At 41.5% G+C, this 17,915-nt stretch overlaps 2 protein-coding genes across 2 annotated transcripts; one reads left to right on the top strand and one right to left on the bottom strand.

Moving 5' to 3' along the window:
* The first annotated feature begins 1,504 nt into the window (after positions 1-1,504).
* On the top strand, positions 1,505-9,079 carry LOC104457006 (transcription factor BHLH42). The gene is made up of 8 exons (XM_010071921.3): positions 1,505-2,153; positions 2,353-2,607; positions 5,147-5,243; positions 5,417-5,431; positions 5,546-5,602; positions 5,741-6,278; positions 7,799-8,694; positions 8,784-9,079. Exons 1-8 carry the CDS (start codon positions 2,050-2,052, stop codon positions 8,868-8,870), a joined length of 2,049 nt encoding a protein of 682 aa, XP_010070223.1. The 5' UTR covers positions 1,505-2,049; the 3' UTR covers positions 8,871-9,079.
* Positions 9,080-9,708: 629 nt separating this feature from the next.
* LOC104457005 lies at positions 9,709-12,457 on the bottom strand. Its single transcript, XM_010071919.3, has 7 exons — positions 12,296-12,457; positions 11,967-12,024; positions 11,575-11,880; positions 11,453-11,501; positions 11,267-11,361; positions 10,646-10,770; positions 9,709-10,052 (listed from the first exon to the last, which is right to left on the bottom strand). Exons 1-7 carry the CDS (start codon positions 12,409-12,411, stop codon positions 9,992-9,994), a joined length of 810 nt encoding a protein of 269 aa, XP_010070221.2. The 5' UTR covers positions 12,412-12,457; the 3' UTR covers positions 9,709-9,991.
* Between the last annotated feature and the right edge of the window lie 5,458 nt (positions 12,458-17,915).

Below are 17,915 nucleotides of genomic sequence, written 5' to 3' on the forward strand. Positions count from 1 at the left end.
AGTTCTAAGTTTTGTGTTCTAAGTTCTGTTCAAGTTTCATATGAAACTTAGAACCTATTCATCAAACAAGTTTCCTAATTTTTTGAACCTGAAACTTACCTCATATATTTAGGAACTTAGAATCTACTCTATCATAGGTTCCAAGGTCTATCTAGATTCCACTTGTATTCTTAATTAAATTATTATAGTAAATCATAACATCTAATAATCACTATCGGCTGCGATCCACTTATCACAACTCATATTTAGACACATAAAAATTATAAAAAATATTAACAAAGTAAAAGTCTTAATCATGAATATTGTTAGAAATGTAAATTCATACTAGTAATTTCAAGTTACTTACTCCTTATTGGGCGTTATGGAGTACCACAGAATCGTGCAAAAACATAAAATAATAAAAACACAAAAACTTATTTCAAGTTCTAGATTCTAGATTTTGGGTTCCGAGTCTACTTAAAACTTACCCATTAGAACACGCTTTTCAATTTTTGAAATTTGAAATCTATTTTACATGTTCTAGAAGCTGACTTTTTAGATCAGAGAGTCTAGGGTACAATTGACATTCATACATTAGATCTATGACTTTTTGAGTAACTACCCTCTCAAATTTCAGAGGGCTAAAAAGTCACATGGAACCACCGTTGGTTATTTCACAAAGTTCAAACCGTTGGACAAAGGAGGCGTGATTTTAGTATATGAATACCATCAATAACGGGCCGTACCTTGGTGGCAATAGGCTGCGCACGCATACACGTCAAGGCTTGCGAGAGTCCCATGACTACAAAGGGAGGAGTTAAGAAGAGTCGCTGTACTTTTAACGAACCCTCGTGGGCTGTAGCCACCACCCAACCTCCCCCTCTCCAAAAGATCCAATTGAAATCACATAAAAAAACGAGTTCCACTTTACATCACGAAATCCATTGATTAGTTGAAGACATTAATCAAACAGGGAGGGAGCAATCATCTCCGCATCTCGAACAAGGTCTGCCTTGCCACCCTTTGGTCAGACACTATTTATGAGTCACGTGCGGAATATTGTCTTGGCCTTTGATCAGCCGTTGAGGAAATATAGGTAAAAGAGGGCATAGAATAGAAGAAAGAAAGAGAGGAGAGAGAAGAGAGAGGAGAGAGAGAAAGTGTCTGCTCCTCCTTCTTCTCCAACGCCCAGTCTTCGCCACCTAATCTCCCTCAGGGACAAGGCACCGCACGCGCGGGCGCGTGGCCCAACTGACGGGTCGCCCACGCGCGACCGCGGCGTGACAGCTGTGGGAGCTGTCCGGTGAACCAACCAGTCAAAACCTCCAATGCCCCTCCCCGCACGCACGACGCTCGAATCCGGTCAAATGATAAAAACCCTAGCAAAGTGAAACCCACGACGACCAACTACTTTCTCTCTGTCTCTCTTGTCTCTCCAATTCTTGGTTTTCTGGGTTTCCCCTTTTATTTTTTTACCGGTCGACTTTCGGAGCTAACGACCCTTCAATCCTTTGATCGGCGTCGTCATCATAAGGTGATAATAAGTTGTGGAGTTGGCGATTCTTGGGCTACTCTCTGTCCTCTCCTCAAAGTCATCATCTACCTTTTCCTCTCTTTCGTCACCTGCGGGTCTCTCTCTCTCTCTCTTCTTCCCTCTCTCTGCGGGTGCCATGTTTACCTTCTCTTCAACCTCTTAATATCTCTCCTCTGTTTCTCTTTCTCTGGAGCTATCTATCTACCTTCTCTTCTTCCTTTTTGTCAGTTAGATAAAGCATCAGATTACTTGGAATCCAATCTCACACGTTTGCCTCTCCCCTCTCTCTCTCTCTCTCCCTCTTCCCTCCCTCCCTTCTCTATTTACATGTCTTTGTAATCCAACACTATTTTTTTTTTTTTTCCTTCTCTCTTCTCTGTCTGATTTTTTGCCTTTTTCTTGCCCTCCTTTATTACTTCCTTCACATCTAAGCTGAGTACTTGTGTGTGTGTGTGTGTGTGTGAGAGAGAGAGAGAGAGAGAGAGAGAGAGAGAGAGACCAAGCCAGCCAGTAAGAGTGTTGGTCGGCGGTACGACATGGCAACCCCGCCGAGCAGCCGGCTTCAGTCCATGTTGCAGTCCGCCGTGCAATCCATAAAATGGAGTTACAGTCTCTTCTGGCAAATCTGCCCCCAACAAGGGTAAACCACTTTCTTTTTCCGTCTCCTTCATTAACTTCTTTCATCAAGACTGAGTTATTAACCCGTCCCGATCTCATCTTTTCTCACTATTGATTTGACGGATGACATAACCAATTCTCATTAGCTTCAGCAGCGGGTTTCCTTGAAAAATCATCTTCGCAATATGTGTTTCTAATGGTAATTGGGTTTAATTAACTAGGATATTGATATGGGGAGATGGGTACTACAATGGGCCGATCAAGACCCGAAAAACCGTCCAGCCGATGGAAGTCAGCGCGGAGGAGGCCTCCCTCCAGCGGAGCCAGCAGCTCCGGGAGCTCTATGAGTCGCTCTCCGCCGGCGAGACGAACCAGCCGGCACGCCGCCCATGTGCGGCCCTCTCGCCAGAGGACTTGACCGAGACCGAGTGGTTCTACTTGATGTGCGTCTCCTTCTCATTTCCTCCTGGGGCTGGGTAAGTTCTCTCTCTCTCTCTCTCTCTCTCTCTCTCTCTCTCTCTCTCTCTCTCTACTCTTTTTGAACAGTCTATCTAATTATGCTACACATTATTAATGCTTTCATTAATTACCGTTTTCTTTTGCCACCAAAGTTGAAATGTGTGTGTGTTTGTTTCCTTTAGCTCTTCCTCTTTTTCCATCTTTTGCAATCTGCTTTAGAACGTTAGAAATTCCTTGTGTAGCGAGGGAACACTGCAAGCGAAAAGTAGATAAAATAGAAGTTGCTGACAGAATGCGAGATTCTCTCCTTTGTTTGTACACTCCTTGTCACATTGTTTAGATAGATACGGTGGTTTCCAACATTAAACCCCTCCTCCTGTGACCAAAACCAAAAAAAGAAAAAAAGAAAAAGAAGAACCCTCCAGGTCAAGAACGTATTTTGTGTACATACCATGCGTTGAGAACGCAAACGAAGAAATAGGAGATGGGTTCTTCAAAATTCAAATGTAAAAGTTACTAGGCTTCCAATAAGATTGACTCGTTACACCACCGCATATCTTCGTAGATTCTACGCATTGACTGTTCTTGTGAAGAACGTGGTCAGTATTCTAAAATTTAAAACATCTCTCGAAACATATGTTTAACAAGAATTAATATTCCCGCCTTCGTTGCCTTGAAAACTCAATTATTTCTGTTAAGTTATAGGGGGACTATTTATGGTAGGGAGAGGCGCAGAATTCAATTCCATGCTATAAAAGGACTGCGAAGACAAATAATGGGCTAACCGCCCAACTCCGCCCTTGTTCAGTGACAGACAAAAATAAAAACGAGAGGCTCACACACACACACACACACACACACACACACACACAAAACCAAAATAGTTGGAATTAAATGAGCACACCGACCGTACTCGGAAGTCGGGACCTAAAAAAAGTGGATTGAAGTAATGCGATGGACAACACTTTCCTATCAAATAGCAGACCGGTCGTTTCCATGTCTGAACAGTTGATGTTGTGACCACTCCAAGGCTCTCGGAAACCAAACCTAAGCCTCCTTCGAGCTGAGCGAGTGAATGAGTAACATTATTGTCGTTTCGGAACGAAAAAAGTGTTACACTAGCAGCTGATATAGATTATTAGCAGGGGTGAGAGAGAGAGAGAGAGAGAGAGAGAGAGAGTTAGTTGGGCCTTCCTTCTAGATTTGTCTGCTGAGGGAAGCTCTTTCTACTCCTTCGGAAAACGTCAAGCGACAATGGGGTATCAACCATTTTTCACGTGCAGCTAGAATCCCCTCAGAACTTACAGGTTTTAGAGTGCTTTCTATTATAGGATTTAAAATGAAAGAGCTTGGACAGTCACCGGTTTTGGCTCACGTTTCACTTTGTCCACGAGATCGGTGCAGTATCATAGGGGTCTTGAAATCATGCGCGTATGGTGAGCTCCCTGTTATAAAAGAAACAATCCTAAAAAAAAAAAAAAAAAAGTGTAAATATGGTTAGGTATATGGGGAACCATATGGGTCATTTTTGCAAATACTTGATGGAGTTTATGTTTCTAGCTTGTTCATAGGTATATATAATCCATGTAATAACTAGTCATTCCATTACCTTGATTGGAGAAGGTAACTCAAGCTGTAATTGAGTTTCTATAAAAGAGATTAATTTCTTTACCAGCTTAACGAAAATCAAATTTCTCAGGCTGGTAGAGTACATAGCAAGAAATAAGTAGTGAAAACATGCACAGATATATTTTCCTTGGAGATTCATATATATACAAGCTTCAAAGATGTGAAATGTATTACATGATACTTGAATAGATCTGTATTTGAGTTTTTTGATACTCAGTTGTCAAATAATCTTCTTTTTACTAAAAAGACTCTAAGCGTCTAATAATTCTTTATTTAGAATGTTCGTCTATCTAGAATAGGTTATTTTGATCATTTCCTCAGTGATCATCCCAATGCTCATGTAATTTCTAATGGAAATGACAGACGTGGTCTTTTAATACTAATATTTTTCTTGTGATGTGTTTGAACGAATATTTTTTATACATGTTTCCAATTTCCATGTACCGGAGACCATGAGTTTACTAGGGCTGATTAAGTACCCGAGACCAAGATCTGTATAAAACTACATATATAGTTCTCGTCGTTTTTCAGTGAGGTCAACTGATTGCACACTCCACAACATAGGGCATGGTGTTTATGCAATTTGCTGTCGAGTCACTAAAATGAAGCTTCGATTAGTGTGTGGGTTCCTAAAAATCCCGCCACTTCCTCATTATCGAAGTCTGCATAAGTCTTGAGACTTAAACCGTTGGGAAGCATTGATTGGTCTCTCGACACTGACTCCCCTAGAAATCACACCCGACGAGTGTAGACGCTAAGAATAGGATGCAAAAATCAATTTTGCAAATCCTCGAGAAAACCCATGTAGGAATCTTGATTTTTTTTTTAATGAAATTCATCTGCTTCATGTATCTAATTGTCGAAAAAGAGGCAATCTCGATGATGTTCGAACTACTTGACAAGTGAAAAATAATTATTACCATGCAGCTTGCCTGGAAAAGCGTACGCGAGGAGGCAGCATGCGTGGCTCACCGGAGCTAATGAGGTTGATAGCAAGACTTTTTCGAGAGCTATTCTTGCAAAGGTATGGATTGAAGTTGTGCATGTGTATTTGTGAGATAATAATGTACGATTATGTATGGTTCTGAAGAAAATAATATCTATTTATGCATATAGTTTGCGCGTTTTGCATTATTTTAACTGTGTTCTTTGGCCTTTGTCGTTCTGCCGCTTCGGTCTCTATTGCAATTGCACCAGAGTGCTCGTATTCAGGTAAGATCTCGAGTGTTAATTTTTTTTTACCTATTTTTCCCTTACTTTTCCGTTTTTCGGATGCAAATTTCATGAGAGTTTACCTTGACTTTCTCCGTTTGACGAATTTTGCAGACCGTGGTTTGCATCCCTCTTCTAGACGGCGTAGTGGAATTTGGCACCACGGAAAGGGTAATCGCAAAGTATTTCCATTAACAAAATGTCAATGAATCCTATCCCGACCCTCGTCACATGCAATTGATCTTTATTTTATAGTTGAATATTTGTAGTACGGCCTTGAAAAATGCTTCGATTTTCGTGAAATTTCAGGTTCAAGAGGACATTTCACTCGTCAATCACGTCAAAACCTTCTTCGTTGACCACCACCCCCCTCACCCACCGAAACCCGCCCTTTCCGAACACTCGACCTCCAACCCCGCCGCCACCTCGTCCGGCCACCACCGCTTCCACTCCCCGCCCGTCCCCTCCTACGCCCCGGCCGATCCACCCGCTGCAGCCAACCAAGGGGATGAGGAGGAAGAGGACGACGACGACGACGACGAGGAGGGAGAGTCCGACTCCGAGGCCGAGACCGGCCGGCAGGGGGCGGCGGCGGCAGCGCAGAACCCTCACGGCGCAGGGCCCGCAAACAACGCCGAGCCCAGTGAGTTCGAGATGTCTGAGGACATCCGGCTCGGCTCGCCAGACGACGGGTCAAACAACCTGGACTCGGACTTCCCCATGCTGACCATAAACTCGACGGCCGCGGACCACCAGCGCCAGGTTGACTCGTTCCGGGCCGAGACGACCCGGAGGTGGCAGATGATGCAGGATCCAGCGAGGAGTGGCCTTCAAACCCCGCCGTCAGGTAAATCATCTAACTTTTGCAGTTGGAAGTTGAATTCTGCGTTCTTTGCATGGTTCAATCATCACATTGCTTTTGCACTTGCCGTGCATGGAATGACAAGGTACCCAACCTCACTGGCCAGCGGGGCCACTGGTGATAGAATGATTGTCTGTCTAATGCACCGAAACTTTACACAGAAATAGGTCAATGTCCTGGGACCTGTGGCATGCTATAGTCGACCTCCAACTTCTTTATCTGTGAAACTGATCTTTAGAATACCATTAACTGTAAAAAGGGGAGAAAAAACAAAAATTACCGCACGCGCTCGGATTTTGATATGCATAGGACATTTGCAAAGTAAAAATTTGTAAATTATGTTCTTAGTCCTCCCAATTTCTGACACATACAAGTAAAATTTGGGCACGATAAATTCTTTTGGTGAAGGTTCTCCATGGGATTCTCAAATGCATTTCTACCTTAGTCATGCACACAACTAGACACTAATGAGAAATCTTATATTTCATAGGATATTTTAGTTAAGCCTTACTTAGAAAGGTCAACATTTTCAATGCGCCGTTTTTCTTGTGTTATGGATGATCAACACATTAGCAATAAAAACTTTTCCTTATAGTGATCCAAAATTTTCCTAGCTAACCTTTTGAATTACATGGCAAGTATGTTATAGCAAGTATCCTGGGCACTCATTAGCAAGATCCTTTTGTAAGTACATAAAGTGTTTTGCATCTAGCATAGAAGTCCAAACCTCACCTTACAATTCAAATTTAACTCAAATTTCGAAATATTTTTGATCTTTCCATTTTATTTTTTTGCAACCCCGTACAATTTTAGGTAAAACAAGATAATTTTTTTTTAATGAAGTGCAAGTTCCCATGTGGAGTATGGAACATTGCACCAATCTAATTTTCAAAACTTAAGTAGACCCAAATGCTGCATTTATTATGGTTTATGCATTTTCAACATTTATAATTTTTAAATAACCTAGATATGGCAAGTCCACATGGTTCATCATCCTGTATTAAATGGCCTCGTCCCATGTACTTCCGCGTCCTACGCCAATGTCCCTACGCTCAATGCGCGAGTACTGATTCATGCGCCAATCCAACATTCTTAAATCTAATTTCTGGGACAAAGGGGAAAAAATCAAATCGTTTTCGTACAAGGATGAATCGATCCTCGTGACACGTGCACGGTTTACCTAAGTTTCTCTGCTTTAATTATTACCAGCGAAACTCCACCTAATCCCACCGGAAGAGAAGGTGGAGAGATCGTGGGTCACTTTCCAGTGGCCCACTGACCTCAAGAGGATCTCACTTTTCGCATTGGATTGTCAAGCTGATCATTAAAATAATAACTTCACGTCGGTCGGTGGGAAACGAGTTTGGGTACCAACAACGCTAATCATGAAAAAATTAATCACGATTTGTTCGTAATGCCTGCGAAAATTTCTCTGAAATCTACCCGCCGTTAGCATTTCTTTTAGATCGAGTGTCGTTTCTCATGCTTTTTTTATGGATGCGCAGTTCCTCCGGCGCTAGACGAGCTGTCGCAGGAGGACACCCACTACTCCCAGACCGTCTCGACCATCCTCCAGAACCAGCCGCGGTGGGCCGACTCCACCAGCTACGTCTCCTACTCCACCCAATCGGCGTTCTCCAAGTGGACAAGCCGCTCCGACCACCTCCTCCACGTCCCGGCCGAGGGCACCTCCCAGTGGCTCCTGAAGTACATCCTGTTCACCATACCGTTCCTGCACACCAAGTACCGCGACGAGAACTCGCCCAAGTCCCGGGACGGCGACTCCAGCTCGCGGTTCCGCAAAGGGAACCCGCAGGACGAGCTCAGCGCCAACCATGTCCTGGCGGAGCGCCGCCGCCGCGAGAAGCTCAACGAGAGGTTCATTATACTGAGGTCACTGGTGCCGTTCGTGACCAAAATGGATAAGGCCTCCATATTGGGGGATACCATAGAATATGTGAAGCAACTTAGGAAGAAGATCCAAGATCTCGAGGCGAGGAATCGACAAATGGAGGCTGACCACAGGACAAAGGAAGGAGAGTTGCAGAGGACGACTAGTTTGAAGGATCTACGAAGCGCGGCCTCGTCAGTAGAACGGTCCTCCCGAGCAAGCTTGCCTGGGTCTGGGTCTGACAAGAGGAAAATGAGGATCGTCGAGGGCGGCAGCGGGGCCAAGCCCAAGGCCGTGGAGTCGCCGCCACCTCCTCTCCCACCCCCGACATCCGAGACTAGCGTGCAAGTGTCGATCATCGAGAGCGATGCACTGTTGGAGCTCCAATGCCCGCATAGAGAAGGGTTGTTGCTCGACCTAATGCAAATGCTCCGAGATCTGAGGATCGAGACGACGGCGGTCCAATCCTCGTTGACAAACGGGTTCTTCGTGGCCGAATTGAGAGCCAAGGTAATGCCCTCTTACATTTTCAGAGTTCTAGGTTTTGATTGGCTCTTTCGGTCTTGAATGGCTCCTGATCATTCTGTCCATGACTCCAGGTAAAGGAAAATGTCAATGGGAAGAAGGCGAGTATTGTTGAGGTAAAGAGAGCAATTCAACAGCTCATTCCCCACACAGACTCCTAATTACATCAGGTGTCATGTATCAGGCAAAAATGCACCAAGAACTGACCATTTCGGACGATTTCTGTGTAGGCATGTACAACATAAGTACCTTCTGACAGATCAAGTAGTATTCGCGAAATGTAATCTAACATAGTAATGACGCAGCACGCATAAAATTTTCACCAAAACATGCGGGATAAAATAACAATAGCTTTTCTTCTTTTGGCTTCGACGGTTCCTACTCGTGACCCCATGTGATTCCACGGTATGCGCCAGTGTTTGTTTGTAACGGCAAAACCATGAGGAAGCTAATGGGAACATACCAGCTACGAAATGCAACCACCACTATGCTCTGCCATAATTAACTGAATCTTCAACTACAAAGAAGAGGAAAATAAAAGAAAGATGCATGCCCAAAGAAAATGGTCAAGAAGCCGGGCAAACTTTTATCATATCAGCATGAAAAATTTCGAAGCTACAAAAACCAGAAAAAGAGAACTGTGCATAAAGTACCCCAACAGTATTTGATCAGGATCTCGGTAAGGTTTCCTTAAAACTCATGAGCCATTGTCAAGTGGAGAAACTGATTACTTCAGGTAACTCTAACCAAGTTGAGCATCTAGCAAGCAAGACAGGAACTCTATCCTGTTTGGCCACGCTGCTGCTTGAACACCTTAAATGAATTGGAGCGGCCTCATTCCAGTCCAAGTCACTTACGTCTCAACATGAGATACAAGTACGGGCTCTAAGTGATGATTTGCTCGCCTGAGGATTTGCACATTTGATGATTGGTTGGTTGCGCTCTTGATTCTTAAACACGATAGAAAGGAAAAGAAGAAGAGGCAGTCTACTGCAGAAATCAAGAATCGAACAAACTTGCATAGCTAAGAAATGGAATTCAGGGTGAAACTAACACCGAAGATGAGGATTTGTACAAAGCTATCTACTAGGCAATAAATTAAAAAAGAGGAAGAAGCTCAATATCATGCCAAGCCAGATTACCACAGACACCAAAAATGGGTGTAGAAGTAATTAATACCAGATATGGGTCATGACAATCATCAAGGTAAAACAGGCCTATACTAAAGAGGCCCTGAAGAAGGACTGACATGTATGGACAACATTTCTCAATATAAGTTGTATCATTCTTCTGCCGATGGTACCGTGGACGCGAGACCCTTTATAACATGCCGGCATTGGAACCTGCAATGCACACATAAAAGAATCACAAGGTAAGGTGCTCCTTCGAATACAAGAATGTGGACACTCTTGTTCATAGAACAGCACACTTCCCCTAAAAATCCAAACTAAAGTATCTCGTCTTCCCATTTCTGCTCCTTCATTTTTATTCCCATTGCAAATTTGCTAGACTAAACTAGGAGCAACTACCATGTTAAGCCAAATAATAATGTATTAGGTCATGTTGCTCGCTCATGCCCCCTGAAGAAATTGAAGCAGTGAGAACCATTAACTTGGGCTGACTTAACTAAACAGCTACATATTTTATTCACAAGCACCAAAGCTTTAGGATTTAAAAAATAGGGCCTGAGTTATTTGACGACTAAAGTCCATTATTGGGCTTGATATAAAGCCAGACACAGAGACATTTTCAAGCCAAGTTCTAGATACTCATTGATGAGATCATTGCCTCAGCCTTCTCTTCCCCTTTTTATTCCATCACCACTTTTCAAACTTTGAAGCACATTGGATCACCATAACTTTTGATAAAAAAGAGTAAAATATTTTATTAATTAAAAAAACTTGTGTCACTTCTAACATACTTAACTATCACGTACCAAATCAAATCGTCGGACCTGCAATCCTTCAAGCTAACACTCATGCCTGTCTGAGGATCTTCATTAATCTCAGTTCTCTCCTGCTGTTGGCTTTTGCACTTAATTCGTAGGCAAAATGGTACAATCTGCCAAAACCAACCGGTATTTGTAAATGGATCACCCATAAAATTGTGTCAATAAAAAGAAACCTAAATAAAGAATGAAAACATGAGAGAAGCAGCAAAGGACACGGAACACTGCATGGCAATGACAACACCAATGCTTTGAGCAGCAAATTTATGAGTGGAGAAACCCACTTTAAAGCTAATACAAACATTGTTTGACTATGTTCATCTTCCATGGCATATAGGCATGAGACGCTATTAATTTATCAGATGGAAAGATAAAATCAATAAAGATGCTATATATCAGATAAAGAAAGAGGTTATTTGGTTGCAATACAACCATAGCAGGACCCATCTATGTTGCAATATTCAATTTGGCGTTCTAGGCATTGCCAATTTCTGGAAAGGCCAAAACAGGGTAAGGAGCAGAGAAGAAGAAAACTCATCAAAGCTCAAAACCCGACCTCAAATGCCACAGCATGAAAGGAGAAAGCAGATGAGTGCCCATTACACTAACCTTCTTGTTGTATCTGAAGTCACGTTTTGGAAGAAAATACGAAGGTTGATTAAAAGAAGTCGGAGCTTTGACCAAGAGGAACAACTTCGTTGGACCTATTCAAATTGAGGAAAAGAAAAGATTCTTCAGATGCAGCATCATCACCTCAACCAGACTTTGATGGACTGATCATGGTCACCTATCTACCTGGGTAGCCACCAGACCCTGCACCTCCAGAGACCAATGCCCGAATAGCCTGTTCAATTAAGTATACGACATTAAGTCCTGTCCAAGTACAAGATGAACTTAAGAAGAAGCTAAAGCTCAACCTTTCTCGAAAGCACTTCCGCCGCCCTGTTCTTGGTGAAATCACTCGCGTCTCTCGAAACCATCTTCCCATGCGAAAAGCACAATCGGTAGACATACCGAGGCCTCAACGGACTACCTCCGAGAATCAGAAGAATTTCCCGGACGTGGGGGCTTTCGCTAATCACGAGCCGCAAGGCATCCTGGAGACTCGAGATGGCGCTCATCAGCTTCTCCGAGCTCCTAAATCCCCGCTTGAGTTCCCTCATCCTTCCGCTATGTTTCCTCCTAAACGACGCTCTCATTCCGCTCCGCGCTAGCTCGGCCTCCTACAAATCGAACTTGCTTAGGGGAAATCACTAACCGAGGCTGAAAAGGGTCGAAGGGCAAAGAGTCGGTGTTCATCCTCACGTACCATCTCCGCGTATTCGCTACGCATCGAATCGAATTCGAGGCTCATGTCCTGCAAAATCCTGCCATTTACAGATACCCAGCATGAGTTATCGGCAGAATAAAACTAATTTCGCACGAATTCTTCGCGGCGGAACTCGATCAATCCAGGAACGAAGCTGAACTACTGCAGCATCCAACATCGAGCATCGACTCGGCAGCAATTTCGACGAGCGATTAGAAACCCAACGCGAAACGGACAGTGCAACTCAAAGAATGAAAACGATTATCAAAAGAAGGAAGCGAAAAAAAGAAGAAGCAAGGGTTGGATCGTCGGAGAGAGGGGCTACTCACGAGGGGATCTGCTGGTGCATGTAGAGGACGAAGCCGAGGAGGTCGGCGACGAGGTGGAAGATGAGGGGGCCGTCGATGGAGTCCGCGGTCGTCTCGATCTCCGTAGCCTCTTCCATCTCTGCAGCCTCGTATGATGCAGAGGGAGGGAGGGAGGGAGATGAATGCCGCTCCGTTTTTGAAATTCCGGGCGGGTTGGGGATTGCGCTCTCCTCCCACCCCCACGACCCGGCCCGACGGATCGTCCGGATTCGACCCGAATGGAATGTGGGCCTCTCCTAACGGAGCTTCGGCCCGAACCGGAGTCGGGTCGCGGCTTGCTTTCGGACCTCCACGAGATTTTCGACTGAGCGGCGGTTGAGTGATTGGCTGCGTGTCGACTATTGAAACTCTCAAAAACTTTCTGTTGGTTTCTCCTTATTTTCATAGCACTTGTTGGTTCTTGTGATTGAACAAGTTTTCAACCTCTTATGATTTTTGGAGTAGACCTTGAAACAGTCCAAACTTAGATTTTATGTGACTTGATTCTTTTTAAGCACTCAACCTAAGTACAATTTCGATTCTATCATGGGCTTTATTATGTCAAAAAAAAATCTCAACTTTCAATCAAACCTCAAATATGCCCATGTGGTTTAAAGCATCCCGGATCATTAAGGGAAAATGACGCGGAGTAAATAAACTTAAATAGTATTTTAGTTGCATTATTTTATTTTTTTTTCAAGATTTTGGGCTTTCATCACTTATCTTCTGCGCCCTGTAGTGCTCTTAGTTGGGCTTAGTCCATGGGCTCATCTCTCTAGTATTAGCCCAAGTCTAATTAATCTCGAGCAGAAGTCATGTTAATAAGGCCGAATCTGGCCAGGTTCCCATACGATTTAAATATCAAGACGCCCCTCTTTTCCCGGCTTCGCCATTTTTGCATCCCCTAACCAGGCTTCAAACTTCAGTCCTACCCTGACAAAACTGAAATGATCAAATTGCCATTCCTTGATAAAGAAGCCCTAGTATTCTGACTTGGAGTTGAGGTCGATACGCCATGGAAGACCTGAGCTCTTAGGATGCGATGCCATTCAAGGCCACGAACTGAGAGCGTTCCAGCCCATGGAGACCTTCATGAAGCTGTCCACGGTGTCCACGCCCTTGAGAAAAGGGAATGACGTCGCGAGTGATCTTTGGTTGAGGTAAAACAAGGCAACGACGTTATTAAGCTTGCTGGGTGTTTCATGAACCTCCGGGTTGTCTGATCTCGGTACATGTTCCCCTTGATTAATGAAAATGAAAAGAAAAAGAAAAAGGAAAGAGGAAAGTTAAAAGCTAAAACTTTGGAATTGGAGGCATGATTGAGGGAGTGGGGGGATGAAATAGAGTTCAATTTAATTAATAAGAAATTGGTTATGTTAAGATAACGGCACTGTTACTCCAGGAGAACCACGGTGCATTTTGGGCTACCAACACTCCTTTCCAAATGATGGGAACCGGCAACATTTAAATAATGTAATTAGCTTTCTATATATACTGATTTTCATTTGCAAACATCTTTCACTAGTTTCGTATAAACTACAGATGACAAAGTTTGATCACTACCTGGACTTAAGGCTTTTTACTAGTAAATCAAAAGAAATATATGCAGTTATTTCAATATGAAGAATATTACATCCATAATTCCATCAAATTAAATTTTGGTTAATTTTGTAACAATTTTGTGAAATTTGAGAATTGATATTTTAGTCTCTAAATTTTTTGCATTTATATGAATTTTTTTTTGTCTATGACAGTTCTTGCAACAAACAAGGAACACTATCTTGCACACGATCGAACTAAGTAACTCTTGTCATATAATCTAAAATTCATTTAATAGCCTCAAAAATAAAAAATAAATCATACTCTTGTCACATGTCTGAAACTAATTCACCACCGTGTTCTTGCGATTTAATTGACATAGACAATAAAAAAACTTAATAAAAGAAAATAGCCTTCAATACTTGCAATAGAAAGAATGACTGTAGTTCTTGCGTGTAACCTGATACACCACAGCATGTTTGTATAACACAAACAATCATATTTGGAACTTGGTTCTATGACCGTTTTCAGTAAGTTCTTAATTAGTTCTATTAAAATCATAATTACTGTTCAATTGGTTCAACGTAGTTGAAACAATGGATTACTAACTTAGATTTTTAAAATTGTATAAAAGGAAAATAGTAATGAAAGTATAATTCTTTAAAATATGATTGAAGATTGACGTGAAAGATAAATCACCTTAAAATGTAATAGAAAATTAAATCCACTAAATATCATTTTATTTGCAATTTTCTGAACTTTTTCCCTTTAAGCTTACTTTTGGCAAAATATTGTATTTTATACACCTTTACTCTGCCAAGAGTAACGGTCTGGTTAGCAAGCATTTTTCATAGAAAAAAATCTCTAACGTAAATTTCTAATATATAGAGAAGATCAGCATGATCATCACCATGCCCTCCAATCATTGACTCCTGTACCGGGCTATCCCCCGGTGATTTGGATCCAATTATTTCGCACCCATTGCGCGGATTGGCCGGGCGAATAAGTCAACTTTAAAGTGGATTTGTGGTACGAAGAGTGCGTTATGACCTGTGGCCTTTTTTCAGTACATTCATCATGATATGGTATGCCTTTTTTTCTTTTTCGGTAAGGGTGATATGATATGCCTTTGCCCTTTGAAAATTGAGAGGTACACGACTCATGGCACTACTGACGCGCGAAATACGATCCATCCAGTAGCTGTGGCTTCGGGGAGTGAGTGCGAATGGCCTGAAAACTGCAAAACGTGCTCGAGCTTCGGTCATATGGCGACACCACTTTGTAAAATTTAATTAAGTTAGCCAAAACAAAGAAATCAAAAGAGGGAAATGGCGCTCCTTGCCAGTTATCTAACTTAATCACCATTAACAAGAGGTCACGCCCAAGCAGCCATGCATGCTTGCTTCGCCTCAATGGCACTCTTTGCTTCAGCCATAGTAAGAAAGTAGTGAAGAAGGAAAAGAAAAGGAAACTAAAAAGAAAAGAAAATTTTAAAATTCAAAAAATATTAAAATATTATTAAAATTTGTCCACTTCAATGCCGATCGTACCAAATAGGATGACTAGCATTCATGCCAGTGATTTACAATCAAAATTGGGCGGATAGACTTAATTGGCAAAACATAAAAATATTTATGACTCAGTTAACAATATTAAAAGGTTTATAATTAAATTAGCGAAAATGTAATAGGATTAGAATTTTTTTAAACAATTCTCCTATTATTACAAAATTTTATTTGCATATTTTTTTATTAAAAAAATCATAGTAATCTTCTTGCCCAAAATGAACTACAAAAAGGCTCGATTATTTGAAGAAAAACCAGTTTTGGAAAATTATTCAACTTTCCAATATTTGAATGATACAAACTAATTGATCTATGCAAAACGTATTGGCTAATAACAATAAGTTTAGATTGAGGAAAACAACTTCTCCTTTTGGTGAGAAGAAAATTTTTCCCCTAAATCACTAAACAAATAAAAACTAATTAACCCATCGGTAGGCAACTGAGTTGGTTTAGCTTTGGGCACTTCATCATAGAGGTCATAAGGTCAAAACTCTGTAGCTGTTAACACGTCTTAAGTGGGGAGTCATGGTGGTGGGGTCCTGTACTAGCTTCCCTTCAAGTATTGACGTTTAATCCGAGGTGCGCCGCCCACTATACAGGCCGTGGGCTAGCAATTAGTGTAAGCGAAAGTCGGGTTCGGCGGATCCTGGGTCACCAAAAAAAAAATAATTAATGTCTATTGAAAATATTTTTCATTTTCATGTAGTTCTCCAATGAAAAAAAAAACACATCAAGGAGAAGTGGTTTTCTTATTGCTAGAAAGGGAACTCATTTGCCCTGAATCTAGGTATTGTTTGTAATCCAAGGAAACATCATGTAGATCAATTAGTTTTCTGTCATCCATATATCGGAAAGTTAGAAAACAATTTCCCTTAACAGTTTTTTTTCTAAAACAAACAAACTCTAAATATTATTCTAAGACAAATCAGGAACAAAACTAGGGGGTACTAACAAAGTTCTAAATATACTATACTTATATCAATTCGTCCTAAATTTTTTGACAATTCATTAATATAAACTACTTGACCAATTTTGGGCAGAATTGCTAACATAAATGATGGCCATCCTATATGGTACGCCTAGTATCGATGTGAATAAATTTTAAATATTTTAGATATTTTTTCTCAATTTTTATGATTTTTCTTTTCCCTTTTTTTTTTTTTTAAAACAATTCTATGCTTGCGAGGTTGATAGCCAACCATCGCCTGGTCTGGGCAAGGCGTCGTGACTGTCATTGGCCATAGGCAAGGGCATCATGTCCTCGCCAAGATCCAAGTGAGGGTCGATGCAATCGCAGACCACGGGCGAGGGCCTCCATGCTCTCATCTAGACCAATCAAGGGTGTTGCAACAGATGAGGGTTGCAACCCCCTTTCTTGATTTGGATGAGGGCCCAATGTCCTTGCCTATGGCGAACGAGGAGGTGGAGGCTGTTGCCCGTGGCTGATGAGGGGTGGAGGCCCTCGCACAAACATCACCTATGGTTGATGAGGTCACTGGTTCAAAGTTGGAATAAGAAAAGAAAAGAAAAATGAAAAAAAAAAAAAAAAATCAGAAAAATTAAGAAAATTGTAAAAATTGTCCACTTCAGTGTTAATCGTGTTATATTGAATGATTGGCATTCATGTTAGCGATTTATGGCCAATATTGTCAAGAGAGAATATATAGTCAAATTATTTAGGACTCAATTGTTATAATATAAAGATTTATGATTGAATTGATAAGAATATAATAAGTTTATAATTTTGTTTTGATATTTTTTGCCTAAAACGCTAGCAACGCAGCTAATATTGAGGCGAGTAATTCATCGGTCGTTCATTCCATGCATGCAAGTACCATCTCTCTCTCCCTACCCGTGGCAAGCTACATATGATCAGAATATGTTCCTGGATTCCTGCTTTAAAATATTTTCTCCTGTCGGAATGCTCCTGCGCTGTGATCTTACTCATGGAGCAGATCTCTGCCTCGTGCATAGCCAGGCATGAGAGAGAAATCATGACTTCCAAAAGGTGGCTCGTCTCGATTGGATTATAAAGAATATTCGGATACTATATTGGATAAATTTTACATGTCATGTCAACGGCTACTTTCCAAACGAAAATCAAATATATTTAACGATGAAATATTGAGTTTTTAAATATTAATTATATATTATGAGAAAAATTAATACATTAAAATCACAATATTTCTTTATATAATTGCTTAACGAGTGCCCTTTGGAGTATTCTCTAATAAGATTCATACTACATTAATGAACTAGTATTTTTTGATTGCTTGACGAGTGCCCTTTGGACCATTCTTTGCCGAGATTCAAATTGTATTGTCTACGCTCATTTCATAGCCAACATGGTAAATGAAACTAACTACAGTAGCGGGAATTCGTTCAACTTTTCTTTGAAACGAAGTTTAAGGCTCGCAGTTTGTCAAAACATGCAATTTACTCAGATCCTCATTCCGTGTATACCTGCATTAGAATGACGTGAATCTAAACGCGGCATA

Source organism: Eucalyptus grandis, chromosome 8 (genome assembly GCF_016545825.1).
Source record: "Eucalyptus grandis isolate ANBG69807.140 chromosome 8, ASM1654582v1, whole genome shotgun sequence".
Classification (NCBI taxonomy): domain Eukaryota; kingdom Viridiplantae; phylum Streptophyta; class Magnoliopsida; order Myrtales; family Myrtaceae; genus Eucalyptus; species Eucalyptus grandis.

Coding starts and splice junctions, on each gene's coding strand:
- LOC104457006 (XM_010071921.3), top strand. CDS start 2,050: ATGGCAACCCCGCCGAGCAGCCGGCTTCAGTCCATGTTGCAGTCCGCC. Junction 2,608..5,146: donor TCATTTCCTCCTGGGGCTGG/GTAAGTTCTCTC, acceptor ATTACCATGCAG/CTTGCCTGGAAAAGCGTACG. Junction 5,603..5,740: donor AATTTGGCACCACGGAAAGG/GTAATCGCAAAG, acceptor GTGAAATTTCAG/GTTCAAGAGGACATTTCACT.
- LOC104457005 (XM_010071919.3), bottom strand. CDS start 12,411: ATGGAAGAGGCTACGGAGATCGAGACGACCGCGGACTCCATCGACGGC. Junction 11,881..11,966: donor GTAGCGAATACGCGGAGATG/GTACGTGAGGAT, acceptor TTCGATTTGTAG/GAGGCCGAGCTAGCGCGGAG. Junction 11,502..11,574: donor CGGAAGTGCTTTCGAGAAAG/GTTGAGCTTTAG, acceptor TTAATTGAACAG/GCTATTCGGGCATTGGTCTC.